This window comes from Amblyomma mixtum, chromosome 5 (genome assembly GCF_055824585.1).
Source record: "Amblyomma mixtum isolate Tamu chromosome 5, ASM5582458v1, whole genome shotgun sequence".
In the NCBI taxonomy this organism is placed as follows: Eukaryota; Metazoa; Arthropoda; class Arachnida; order Ixodida; family Ixodidae; genus Amblyomma; species Amblyomma mixtum.
In genome coordinates, this window is record NC_143016.1 from 44,961,277 (window position 1) to 44,975,614 (window position 14,338).

At 44.5% G+C, this 14,338-nt stretch overlaps 1 protein-coding gene across 22 annotated transcripts in view; it reads right to left on the minus strand.

The window, feature by feature from the left end:
• The window catches only part of LOC149341952 (pregnancy zone protein-like), a 156,664-nt gene that overhangs the window by 20,750 nt on the left and 121,576 nt on the right, over positions 1–14,338 (minus strand). For 7 of the 22 annotated variants that reach the window (XM_089544232.1, XM_089544246.1, XM_089544240.1 and 4 more), the window contains 8 exons: positions 7,417–7,632; positions 4,299–4,586; positions 3,376–3,525; positions 2,646–2,727; positions 1,697–1,788; positions 1,352–1,451; positions 1,111–1,152; positions 278–313 (listed from right to left, as the gene is read on the minus strand). In XM_089544232.1, coding sequence (XP_089400358.1) covers positions 278–313; positions 1,111–1,152; positions 1,352–1,451; positions 1,697–1,788; positions 2,646–2,727; positions 3,376–3,525; positions 4,299–4,586; positions 7,417–7,632 — 1,006 coding nt within the window. The remainder of the gene's footprint in view (positions 1–277; positions 314–1,110; positions 1,153–1,351; positions 1,452–1,696; positions 1,789–2,645; positions 2,728–3,375; positions 3,526–4,298; positions 4,587–7,416; positions 7,633–14,338) is intronic. The other 15 variants (XM_089544252.1, XM_089544251.1, XM_089544250.1 and 12 more) reach the window with 3 other exon arrangements.

A 14,338-nucleotide genomic window follows, 5' to 3' on the forward strand; every position in this document is an offset into this window, starting at 1 on the left:
TAAAAGTGCAAAAACAGAAGAAAGTACTGTAATAGTCTGTTTATTAAGAAGAATAGATTGTTTGGTTGCGAATGAAATTCAGGAGGCTATTTAAAAAGAAAGCTGACTAAAATTTCACAAGTGCATTGGCAACGGCCCTGAAGCTTTCATCATTGCGTTTTGCTCTACTATATGCACGTTATGCAAAAGCTTTAGGCAGCGGGCATTCTTTCTACAAAGCAAAGTTCAGCTGCGGCTAGTCTCGCTAAGCATTGCTTTGCGAGGGCATTGCTTTCACCTTTAAACCGCGCTCCTCCGCTCCGCAGGAATGCCCCTATGCGTGCAACATTGCAAATGGAAAAGAGAAAAAAAAATAAGAAAATGATCCTAGATCGTTAATAGCAATTCGAAACTCCCTTAAAAAACATGAAACTTTCACACGGCAACAATATTTTGGATAAATGGAAGAAGAGACAGAAATGTGTTCTTGCTAATTTGAGGCCTGAATTCCAGACATCCTCAAAAATAAGTGTAAAACTGCTTTAAAGAAAAAAATTTTTTTTTTTTTTCAGTTGCTTGAGTTGCAAAGAAGATTCTTTGCAACTCGGAAGAGAAAGGAAGAGAAATGAATCTGTTGGCAGTGTCGTCGAGCACATTCGCAGAACTTCTCTTAGTAATGTCGGGAGCTTACTCATTAGAATTTTTTCTTGTGAGTTAACACATGTAATTATTCAAAGACAAATATTAGTCACTACTTAAGGACAATTTTTTAGTAGTGTTTCAAGCCATAACAACAGTGATGTTCAGCTGTTGTGCCAAGCTGGTGAATACCAGAAGTGAGGAAACGATGCAGTAAGATGCTTAAATAAATTATAGTAATAGTTGGAAAGGGCAGCCAAACAAAGAGGGAAGGATGCAAAATAGACAGGAACTGAATCAAAGACATACTAAAACAACGAGGGGCTTCTAAACGTATAAGATAAAATGTCTAGTGTTATAGCATGACATCATACATTAGCTAATGTCCAATGTTAGTAACCTGCACCCTCGCCGCTTTCGCAGGTCTTCTATTCAGATAGTGAAGAAGAGCAGTATAATAGAGGAAAAAAAGGGAAATGATGGGTTACTAACCAGCGAAGGGGGCAGCTTCGTAGGAATGGTAGGATACCCGCACTAAATGAGCCATCACGAAGGAACGAGATGGAAGGGATTACGAGATGCTCAGAGAAATGGGAGAAAAAGAAAAAACACCACCACCTTCGTTAATGACTGAAAGGCGTTAATGCTGTTAGTCAGCTAACATCAACATTACATGTGGCACCAGGGGAAGAAAACAGAAGGCGTTAGTAACATTAAATGGAAAGGGACCTACTCGCTGGCGCCGCGAGAGCGTAGGGTGGTCTGTCATAGATGTTCTTCCGGCATGGCCTGGTTTCAAGCGTCAAGTCTGACATGACCACCACCCCTGATTCCTGAAATGAAATGGAAGCAAAGCAATAAAAGGCGTTCAGTGCAAATCCAGTAATGATGTTGGCAATGATGCTGTATAAGGTGGGCTAATAACATATAAAAAAGAGTGTCAATGACAGAAATTAGACTCACATGACAGAGCGAGAATAAAAACAAAAATTATCGCTTCGATCACTAAAAAAGCTAACATCACTGTGACATGCGTGCCGGTCACATACTCCGGCACAGGTATAGTTCTCTCACTTACGTCGAAGGCGGTGATCGAATCGACGTATTCAACATTTGAAGATCTCGGTCCATTCCAGATGTTGCGCTTGAACTGTTGCGGATTCTTCGCCACTGAAGTGGAGAATGAGGGAAATGCATTTCTCGCTGATTCATAATAATCTACACAAGCATCACTGCCAGGAATAAAGGAAATGTTTTGGCCTCCTTAAGTGTATCACCACAGAGTGCGAACGAAACTGCTGCTGTGTTTGCCGCAGTTTACAGTGCAAACAGCGCGAACCGGACTTAAAGGGTTGCAGGCACAAAATTACAATTGGAAACAATACGATATGATTTGTTTCATGTGCGTAAGGAGATGACTTCTAACGGGTTTCACTCGCAGACGTAAGTGGAACATAATTTAATATGAATTTGGATGTAGTCCGAGGAGCCGTTCGGAATTTCCACTCGCTGCCAGTGACATCAGGTTGCTCTTGCCCAATTATATTGTGACGCCACCAAACCTAGTGGTTGTTCACAGGAACAGCCAATGCTTGCCGGCGACGCCGACCTCATCAGGAATGTGGTAGTTTAGGTTGTCTGGTTGGTCGTGATGTCAAAGTGCACTCCTGCACTAGTGCCAACCGAGAGCGGAACTACCAGTACAAAATCGTTTGTAACTGACCATTAACACTGCGCACTGTCGTTTTGAGCTCATTTTCATCCTAACGAGGCCCATAGGCCTTCTTCAAGGCAGAAAAAACCGACACTGAAAAATTTTGTGCCATACCCCTTTAAGGCAAGTGTCATTGCTCACAATGAACCATTATCTATTTGAGGTTTAACAAACATGCATTCCATCGTAATGCACTGATCAAACTATATCAGTAAAGGGTTGCTACTGTTTGTCATCAAAGCAGGAGCGGAGCTGTGAATTAAAATTTTTTCTACTATACTGTCTGACTCATGAAGACAAAGGTACAACATACATTGCTTGCGGCAGTAGTCGTACGACGCCTGTTTTGGCCACGTGTAGCGGGTGATATCCAGACGCTTCAAAATGTCGTAAACCTGAGAAGAGGACAAAAATGCAACATTCAAACTGTTATGACGCCATGTCGAGCAGGAAAATCATTCGAGGGTCTAAGATTTCAGGAGGCAGGAGATAATGAAACTTCTGCAGGTGCAGATTCTGTGAAGAATAGCACTCACTTGATATTTCATAAACGTTAATGTATCACAGAGCATCCAAAAGTGTTGACAAAACAAGTGCAACATAATGACCAATGAGGCATCTTCATTTATTTCAGAAACGCAATATGTGCGGCGTAGAAAACATGAAAAAGATTGTGTTCGAAAGATTGTCCCATGAAGGAAGGCAGTTGAGTGAACGTGACTGTTAATTCACCCACGCTGCCAGGCATTTACGTAAAAGCTGGCTCCTCTTTCTTGGAGGCGGCAAGAATAGGCTTCTTTCTTTACCCTCCTGGTAATCAGAATGGCTCAGGGCTTTTCTTCTTGCAAAGAAAGCGACTTGAACAAAAAACACAACTTTGCAGATTGCTTGAGTTGTTTGTTCCTTCATTTCATCACAGTCAGCAGGATGAGTTTTTCAGTCAAATGTTTCAATGACTATGCTACATGAGACTTGAAATACAGCATGAAAAAATGCTTAAGTTCCAGTGTTCAAAATACCATGAGCCAAAGTGTATTGCTTACTTTGTCCTTTGTCAGTTGGTTATCCTGCTTCAGGAGGTGAACACTCTTGTCTACGACGCCGACGCCACAGAACGACCGAGGAGAACCATTCACATGGATGGCAGCAGATGTGGCAGGCTGAATAGTTTCTGATCCGAATCTCATAGTTACCTGTCGAAAAAGATATATAAAAAATGTTCTAATGGGAGAATTAGACAACATCCAATGATTCAAACTTCTTTGGCTCCTAGGTAAAGCATGCCAAGTTGCTTTGCGGTAGCATTCAAAATGATCACATGCTCGGGGCATGCTTCTCGACATTGCTTGTTGACATTGGACGACATTGTTGTTGAAATTTCAGATTTTCGCTGCCTTTCGCCTTGTCCAAAACTGTGCACTGTGGAAAACGCTGTCGCGGCTTTATTCGGTAATTGCGCCATCACTTCAAATACTACCACAAAAAGACTTAAAGGTTTATTATTCTACTAAAAATTATAGCTTCTTGCACATTTGCCTTTTTCCCAATCTTCACTTCACCTGTGCGAAATGATTTTTCTGTTTATAATAATATTTCGGTCATAATCACAGAGCACATCATCTGATTCAGATCAGATCACTGGGTTCGTCATTTTTTTAAATATCTTTAATAGGCTTTGTTGCAAAGTGAAAAGTCTTGCAGCAAAGCCCACTTTAAAAAGAGTAAGGGGTGCATCTAATCGCACTCTTAAAATTAAATCAGCCTCAGTTAGACAGATGAGCCCTCCAGACGATAAATAAGGGAAACAAAGCAGTAACAACCATAAAAACAGCAGAGGAAGAAAAGCACTCACATCAGTAAAGATAACCTCACCAAGTACTGCTCTCCTAAAAACAAATTGTGAGTGCTGAGGCATGATTTCATGCACCATACTTCGAGCGTTCTCTGTTATTTATATCATACTAACGTTGTTCTGGAGGCACTTCTCCACTTCGAACTGCTCGGAATCAGCGATGACCTCGCCGTCAGGGCGGATGTAAAAAGCGAGCACTTTGACGCGTGGCACGTAGCTGAAATCTGGCTCGAGCTCGAATTCAAAGCTTCCTGTCGACGCACTGCCCTCGGCCATGTTGGTCGGAAGCGTCTCGTTCAGGTCTTCCTCCACAAGGAAGCTGTCATCAACAGTGACCGCCTCTTCTGGCTTGAAGGTCACCTCCAGAACCTTGTCCTTGAGGATCTTGCCACGAGCTATCACCTGAGAAAAAACGAAGATAAGTGGTTGTGCTGCGTCTGACGAAACAGCAGCTGCCACACACTGCTGTAGGTGGAAAAAAAATGCCGGGCTGCATGTGCGGCTAAACTTCAACAAACTTTTCACACACGTGTACCGGTAAGTGAGCTCTCAGTAGTGTGTTCCATTTCCGTTCTAGAAATCTCCACTGACACATGACAGTAGAGAGGCATCCGTTATAGAATTATATGTATCTGTGGAGTAGCCAAGTTCGGTATTTAATTTTATACTCAGCTCAGTTCTTTGAAGTATTGTGGGGTACAAGCTATCATTGGTTAGTACCTCAAGACAGTTTCGCAAAAAACTCCCCGAAACCAAAACGTCGTGCGAAAAATCTACTCAACAACCACAGTCACCCAGGGCAAAAAGCTGGACATATGGACTGAAACACTGGGCAATCTTTTTGTAGGTTAATGAAATGTACAAATTCCAGAAAGATCTAACGGGGGCCAAGAAATGTGGGATATAGATGTGAGAGTCTACTCTGTGCATTAGAAATGGAAGGAGTAAAGAAAAGGAACGTTTAGTCTTTCAGTATGGCCGCACATTTGTTATCAATCCATCAACCAGTTTGTGAAGGACAACTATTTAATGAGCTATGAAGAAGGAGTGATTGATTCTTTAGTAGTTTCGGTTCTTAAAATGGCTCCTAAATGCACAGTTTGCTGAGCGGTTTCGAAAATCGCCGATTTCCCTCGAGCATCATTACTTAAAAAGGCTCCAATTTTGGCTTCCTCAAAACAACATGCTGCGCTTCATGAAGAGAAGCTACGATTGCAGCTTGCGCACAGTAAAGTGACAAACCGGCAAGGATAACAAGAAAGTGAATTACTACTGGAAACCTTACCGGTTCATCCCAACCCAAAACATTAGAATAATAATTCGCAGAATAACCGATCGACAGTGTAGACTAACAATCGCTCTCCATGAAAAAAAATGATGGACAATTTAACATGATTAGGTCAAATGCAAATTAGGTGCGGTCGCGCAAGAAAGCATTTGACTCAGTGGAAACCTCAGCTACCATGCAGGCATTGCGGAATCAGGGTGTCGAAGAGTGCTGTGTGAAAATGTATGGAAAATGTTTTTAATGACTGCACAGCTAACATAGTCCCCTGTAAAGTCAGCAATAAAATTCCAGTAAGGAAAGCTGTCAGGCAGGGAGACACGATCTCGCCAATGCTATTCACCACCTGCTTACAGAAGGTATTCCAGGGCCTGAAATGGAAACAGTTGTGGATAAGAGTTAAAAGAGAATACCTAAGTAATCTGCGATCTGCTGATGAAATTGCTTTGCTAAGTCACTCAGGACATGAACTGCAAAGCATGATCATTGAGTTAGACAGGCAGAGCAGAATGGTGGGGCTAAAAATTAGCATGCAGAAGATCAAAGTAATGTTCAACAGTCTCGCAAGGAAACGACAGCTCACAGTTGGTAGCGAGGTGCTGGCAGTAGTAAGAGAATATGTCTACTTAGGGCAGGTAGCGACCGCTGATCCAGATCATGAGACGGAAATAACTAGAAGAATAAGAATGGGGTGGAGCGCATATGGCAGGTTCTCTCAGATCATGAATGTCAGTTTACCAATATCCCTCAAGAGAAAAGTATACAACAGCTGTATCCTACCGGTACTCACCTATGGGGCAGAAATGTGGAGGCTAACAAAGAGGGTTCAGCTTAAGTTAAGGACAAAGCAGTGAGCTATGGAAAGAAAAATGATGTGTATAACTTAAAGAGATCAGAAGAGGGCGGAGTGGCTGAGGGAACAAACGCGAGTTAATGACATCCTAGTCGAAATCAAGGGAAGAAATGGGCTTGGGCAGGGTATGTAATGCGAAGGCAAGATAACTGCTGGTCCTTAAGGGTAACGGAGTGGAGAAGGCAAAAGTAGCAGGTGCAGCAGAAAGTTTTGTGGGCGGATGAGATTAAAAAGTTAGCGGGGATACAAGGGCCGCAACTAGTAAAGGATAGGGTTAATTAGAGAGACATGGGAGAGGCTTTTGCCCTGCAGTGGGTGTAGTCAGGCTCATGATGATGATAATGATGCACTTTGGTTTTCACTTTGGTTTCAGTGTGAGGCTCGGTTTAGGAAGGAAATGTGACAACGATGTGTCTTGGACCCAATGCGCGCGAATAGAAGTTCATGAAGACAACGACATCCAAAGTGCAGCTTGAGAGGCAACAGCAACGACTGGCAGTTAGACACACGGGATGTTCGACTACGGTGATGACGTAGCGCTATAATGACGTAGCCAGCGAAGGTGATCTGCTTCCAGCACAACGGGTTTAAACCCACTCGTGGTCATACAGTGTTTTGCACTGTTTACTTATTTATTTGGAATACCTTACAGGACCGTGGAGATTGTGTAAGAGGAGCGTTACATTTTAAATAGTTTCAAACAGAATAAGTAGAACATAATAAAAAGAAAAATTCAACACAGCAAAAATACTTGAACACATAAAAAAAGAACAAAATACTAAGCCCAACGAGAAGGATATAAGCAAAAAAGATATGCAATGCAGGCTAAAAAGCACAAGAAAAAATAATATAGAATGCTTGTAGCTCATGTTATTACCATCGCGTAATCAAACTAGTCGTGACACAGTACAATTCATTATATGGTGAGCAAAAAAAAAATAAGAAAAAAAATGTTAAAGGCATAAAAAATGTAAGCACAAAAATATCATCAAAGTGGCACTTAACAGCTGCAATGGAGCAAAAACAATATTAAAAAGATGTGAGATGAAGTGTGAAAAGAGATGTGAAAAAGAGAGTGGGTGGCACCTTCTCACCTGCAGGTGGAACTGCTTCTCTGAGTCGGGCTGACCTGTGTAGCGAAGGCGCACGGGGTGCTTGCCCGAGCAGGGCAAAGGTGCCTTGGACGGCTCGATCTGGATGAAGTTGTTGCTGGCCGAGTACCAAGCCTGGAGGTACAGAGTGCTCTTGGGCTGGTTGATCTTTACGCCGTAGGTGTTGTACTTCACAGTTTCGTAGTTCATCGCCACCGCCTGTAAGATCACAAAGGGAGAGAAAAGTGAAATGCCATAGAGAATTTTCAGCTGGTCTTGACAGTTAGAGCTCGAAAATGCATTTGAATGCCGTTCATTTGCATGATTGCTGAAAGGTAAAGAACGTTAAACAAACACCAGAGTACCACTGGTTCCTCAGTTTGAAGAAAAAATTCTTAGTAATCATAAAACACCTCTTAGGTGGTAACTGAGGCTATGGCCTAGTAAAATCAACACCAAAGTGCACATACGTATTATTTTTGAGAAAATTTTAGCATACCACTACAGTGTACGCTTATGGCTACCGACGGATGCAGGCTGTGCTCATGCACCATTTCCAAGCGCGGTAACTGTAGCAGTATCGTAATAGTGGTAGGAGCTATCAACCCCTGCACGCGGACCACATGTCGTGCTAGCACCCGACTTGAGCAGTATGCAGTAAGACGCTAGTGCTAGCTGTCCCCGAGCGCCATGTGCCGACTGCCAAGAAACACTGTAATAAATATACAGCGCAAGGAAAAGACAAGGAACACACACAGTGTTCATGTGTATCCTTTACTGTTTCTGTACCTTGTCTTTGCCTTGCGCTGTAGATTCATCACGCAGAGACAACTAGCCTGTCAACTCACTCTTGTAGAATGAAGCGTCGGTTTATAGGCTTTCAGTCGTTAGCCGACAGGATTGGCAATACAGGCTTTGCAAATCGTCATGCCATGGTTGGGTGCCAGGTTGCTTGGCTATGAATGCAGTGCCGGACTTTAGCTCTGACATGAATCCAATATTACTGCTAAAAGCTTCACGCGTTAGGTTTGGCCAATAGACCTTTCCACAAATTGCAGCGCCGCGCCATCCCCTAGCGGATCCGCGCAAAGCATGATGGGAGAAAGGAGCGGTCGCCGCCCGCGTCGTCTGCTGTCAAGCGTGTTGCTGTGTTGTGCCGCCGTGTTCAGGCGTTGTGCGTCTTCTCGTGCGCGTTGTAAATGTTGCAGCGCAGTGCTGTGGTGGTTATCTCTTAGTCTTTCTGCAATTATGTGGGGATTTTTTTAGACATTCGACATGTCTGCAGATTAGAATCGCGGTGGCGGTCAAAGGTGCTGCGTGCCCGGCTGTAGTAACAACACAAGAAAGGACATCAACATTTCATACCACGTATTCCCCAAGGACAAGAAGCTGAAGCTAGAATGGGTGCGCAGGATAAATCGGCAAGGTTCGCAAGGGCGATTTACCCTGTGGAAGCCTTCGAAACACCACAAAATATATGGTACGCATTTCAACACGAGCGGGCGCATGGGATACATGGATCGTCTCTCCACGATCTTTCCACACCGAGTGTATGCGAAACGGACGCCTGCTGTGATTACGCAGAGCAATGGGCACATGCGAATCTCCAACTTCGGCTGGTGACCGGGGCAGAGGGCGTCGCGACTAGGTACGGCCAGGACGCCACAACCGGCAGCCTGAAGGCCGCCCGCAATGCTGCTGCATAATTTTCGTTTTTTTTTTGTTTTTTTTTTTTGTGGGGGGGGGGCTTTTATGAATAAAGTTATTCACCACCACCATGGGCACATGAGCGGCGAGGGCTCTGTGTATACATGCATTGGGAGAACGCCGGTCTGCGTCTGCTGGTGCTCGGCTGGTGATCCGTGGCCGCGGAACGCAACATCCGACTGTGTCACGCTTACTGTGTCAACCAACTGTATCATGTTTAGCAAATAGCTCGTGTTCTGTCTAAGGGAGTGCTTGAAGATTACATATTACAGCAGTGAACATTTACCGCGTCAGCAATGAAATTTCCCCAGGAGTGCGCCGATGAGGACAACTGCACTCATACTGTTGTTTACATCGGTGTGTACGAACAGTTAGTACTCGTTTTTATGACATAAAACGCAATCGGCGCTTTAGTTCTATTAATCAACCTGTTTTCTTTTTTACCGGCTGTAGCCGTGCTTGTTTACGCAGTGCGATAATGTGTGGGAAGCGGCTGTTGACATCGCGCAGGACCGGCGCTTCTCGTTTTTTGTCCCGGCTTCCTCCGACGTGACCAGTACTTTATTTTAAACTACTTTATCCAGAAGTATGTTTGGCGACCGTTCGCTTTAACTGAAACTGCCTAATTTGTCATCCACAAGCTAGCGACGGCGACGACTGCTGCTGGCCGTAAAGCACGGCTCGGCAGTCTGGGTCACACCGGCGTTTCACGTTCATCATATGCGTGCCCAGCGATCTAAGCAACAATTAATTTCAGGTCACTATTGCCAAAACTACACTCGGTGACCATTTTCATTCGCTAAAGCTAGTGATTCGCTCATCACAACCGCCGCAATCACAGATCATATCCCACGGACCCGCTAGGCCTAGTGGTCGCGGAAGGGAAGGGAGTCGTCGTCGACTGAAATTAATTTGGCAAGCGGTTATCGCTGGTGACTGTTCAGGTGTGCACATGTGAAATATGGCCGTTCGTTTCGCTCATTTAGAAGCGCGAACATATTTGCACCGCCGCCTCATCACCGTGCTTTCGCTCAGCCGCCGACAAGGCTGACCGTCCGCTGATCGGATTCGTCGGTGTTGTTGGCCTGAAAAACCTGTCCCACTGCAATCATATTATAGTAAACTAGATATTCCACTATAATCACATGCTGCTGTTGACCGTGATAGTGTCGTTGTCGGAGCAGTGTGACCACCGCCGTCGTCATCGTTGTACACTGAAAACGAGCTGAGGCTTTCGAATGCGCTTGGAAGGTTTCGTGTAGCACCGCGCGCGTCCGTCGAGTCCGAATGTCATTACAGTTTTCGAATGTCATTCGAACGTTCCCGTGTAGCACAGGTATAAGAAACAGCGATGGCAACGAGATGGCAGAGGAAGGCTTTCCGGTGATCAGGCGTGCAGTCGGAGAGACGGAACGAAAAGACGCGAGCGCGGCGCCGCGGCGCTCCGTTTTCCCAGAGTGCTTTGCGCGGCCGTTTGGTGGCGCGGCGGAATTTGTGGAAAGGTCTATACTTGGTGCATTACCTGAGCGCGTCTGCTTTCTATTGGAGCCGCTATAAACTAAACACGAGTTAATGCTCATTAACGCTGCAGGGAAATAGGTCCTAATGCATAAACAGTTTCTGTGAAATCAGGTTCTGCAAAAAAGAATAAAACATTTTATCATCGTTAACAAGGACATATTGTGTCTGGCACCCACTCTGAATCGTAATGAATCATTTAAATATTGCATGCATCGTTTCAGTCAGCAAATGAGGTATCTACACTAAGAAATTTCTGCACTTCACCTCGACAACACCCAGTTCCTAAAAATCTTTGTTCTGTATGGTGCAAGATCCGGTTAATTAAGGCTGCGATTTGGGCTAGTTGGTAATGATTCATGGTGAAAATGTTTTCCCCGCGCTGTTTTCACCATGAATCCGTTCACCACCTGCTACGTAGGGATGGCCGCCGCCACTAGACAGCTACCACCATACATCATTATCTTCGTAGCAGCTTTCGCGAGTGTTTTGTAGGTGTTTACTATTTCCCCAAGAATGTAACGCACTCTTATTTGAACATGTGTGTGTAGCCATAGGTGTAGCTAATGATCTAAAAATATTGAGTTCAAATTTAGCTTCAAATTTAGTTTTTAGTATAGGCTCACGAGCTGGGACATGATTTTTTACTATGATGGCAACACCGCCTGAGAGCTGGCTTGCCCTCTTGGTCGCGGCGAAAGACTTTACTTCTCGAGTATATTTGTGTGTTGGTGACCTAACTTTATTTCCTGTACTCATAAGGCCACAGGTAAGAATGTGGCTAAGATGTCTTTGATGTCATTTAAGTTATTAAATATTCCTCTACAATTGTAGTGTATTAGGAATGCCATTATGATTTTTTGGGGATGTATTTTGAAAACTTCGGTACCCATTTCTTTAGGGCCAGTATTGAGGTTTCTTTCTTTTTTCGGTCGAGAAAGCTCTGCCACCGTTGCTGCGGAGATTAGCCCAGAGTTACGTCCATCACCTTGCTGGAGGCTCTGGAGCGCCGTGGAAAACCCACGGGTGTAATGTGTGCAGGCTTCTCCCGACTGGGGGAAGCCTTGCGGGCGGCGGACCCAGAGGCTGGCAGGCCCTTTTTCGAGGGTGGCAGGGCAGCCTTCACTGTGTCTGCCCGGGGCATGGATTGCCTTGCCTCAGGCTCACTGAGTGTGGCCTGGGCAGGTGCCGAAGCCTGGTACGTGTGATGCCCCTCCCTGTCACACCACATCGGTGAAATTTATTTTTTGCTGTGAACGATAATGTTCCCTGGGTTTGCAAAAATCTTTTCCGCGCTTCCTGGAATGTTATGGTTTGTTTGGTTTTAATGGTTATTATTTCTTTCTCTTTCTTCCAGGATGGGCATGGCCTAGAATGTGCGGGGTGGCCCCTTCACAGTCAGCACACTTTGGCACTACGTTGCAGACATCGGACTCATGTTCGTTAGATGCACATTCGGCTCAGGTTGTGTGGCCACGGCAACTCTGAAATCCACGGTCAAATCTCTGGCACTTCAAACAGCGGCGCAAGGACTGGGGATGTATGGTCTGAGAGCTATTTTTATGCAACCTACTTGTATGGTATCGGAGAGTTGGCTGGAGTTGAAAGTGAGAACTAAGTGTTTTGTTCTTTTCTGATTTTTAGGTGCTCGACATAAGTGACATTCTGGTCTTTGAGACCCTCTACCATTTCTGCATCAGTCAGGGTAAGAAAATCTTGCTATAAAATCACGCTCTTGATGGTGTTCAGGAATCTATACCCACTAACGGAAACAGGCATTTCTCCAAAGGTTACTATAATTAGGAGCTTGGAATACTGTGCTTTGCATCGATCTAGATCCGTAGGTCGCCATTGGCCAGCTTTGAAACCTTGTAGCCAAGGTCCAATGATTACGTGAAAAATTAAGAAACTATATGAAAGGAGAGATGATTCTTTCTTTTCTTTCTGCTACCTCACTGTAGACGTGGTATTTGGGGAAGGTTTCTTTTTTTTCAGGAACTGCGCAGTGACATCAGTCTGCCCTCGTTTCTAAGGGCAATCGTTTGTTGGACAAAAGGAGTCAATAAAAAAAATTGTTATTCGGCTCTGGTGGAAGCCGTCCACCATGAAGCCCAGCACAGGGACGGCACAGGAAGTTGCAAGCAAGTCCTGCCCACACCAGCTGGACACCGCAACTATAACCAAATATGGCGTAATAGAAGTTGGTTGGCCATACAAGGTTAACCTTAGCCGCCTATGAAAATGAAAAAACCAAGAAGAGAGGAGGAGACAGAATAGTTTTAAGAAAGAGGGAGGGAAGTGAAATATAGATAGGAGGATAGGAAACGGCAAATGACGATTTCCCCAGGCCAGGTCAGGCCGGAGGCGCTGTGTACAGAAGTTGGGGCCAAAGTGGTGTATCGCCTCCGTCGAGGGGCCTTAAAGGTCCAAACGCTCGGCATCGGCTCAACTACCAGGATCCCCTTTTCCCCAGACACGGCGATGCCACGAACGGCTAAGTGCAGGTGCTCGGCTCTAACTTAGTTTGCAGAAGACATGAAAGCGCACGTTGAACTAATACATGAGCGGATATTTCACGTCGTGCACGACGGAAAGTTGCACGTTTTTGCATGTGACTTTCATTGCGCAGTTACTTAAAATGGAAGCTGTGCTTTATGATACTGTACCCTGTCTACGTTGATAATGGGTTACTGAACTCAATCAATGTTTGTGTGTGGCCATCGCCAGAAACCAGTGAAGGCATACTAATTCTTATGCACATTCAAGCGCTGTCTGTCATGAAAGCACGTCGACAGCATCATGAGCAGGTTGAATTAAGCTTCTTTATTCTATACGGAGACAAATTGCAAGGTAAGGTGCAAAGTTAGTGATACTAGTAGGCTACACTCTACAAATCTTATTTAAAAATTATGCCTCTGTTATTGTTGTAGGCAGTGGTCACTCTAGCCAATTTTACTGAAACCGCGCTGAGTTATGGAAGCTTAAACTCTCGTGTGCGTACCACTCGCCGCATTCGCTGTCCTATCGATATTAGTCATGATTCGTAAACGTGAAGTTGCCAGTTCACCGCTGTGAATTTGGAACTTGGTCAACTCCTAGGTTTTCTGGTTTCCCCAGCAATGCGTCGCCTTGTTACGTGTATCTAGATTCTTATAATAATATGATTCATTGCTTCATCCGTGTCTTAGAACTTAAATTAGTTTGTTGCCACTGGTTGCAATGTTGTAAATTAATGAGGGAAGTAATTTAATAGTGTGCTTCAGTGCAAATGTGCTTATTGGAGTGTTAATTGTGTAATGACTGGATGCGGCCTGTGCCTCTTAAAGGTGCCCTGCTACATAGATAAAGCATGAGGTCTTTATTCTTTGTATGCAGAGTAAGGGACATTGGGAGTCCTGAACGCGCAATGAGATCATCGAAATCATAATATTTGATATTTTAATCTTCACTAGAAATGCTTGTTTCGAGCCGATGGTGTCGCAACGCGGCGGCCATTTGTGGCAGCGGAAATGAGGTGGCATCCAGATTGGGTGCTGCCTTTCTCATTGGTTGGGCATCCAGTTTCCATATTGTTCCTTTATACTTGTGAAATGGATCCAAAATATTATGTCTCTGAGTACTTACAGCTTTTCGCATGCCACAAAACTGGAAAGAAGCAGGGAAAGCGAAAGAAAACTAACCAAAATACAGCTAGGGGCGA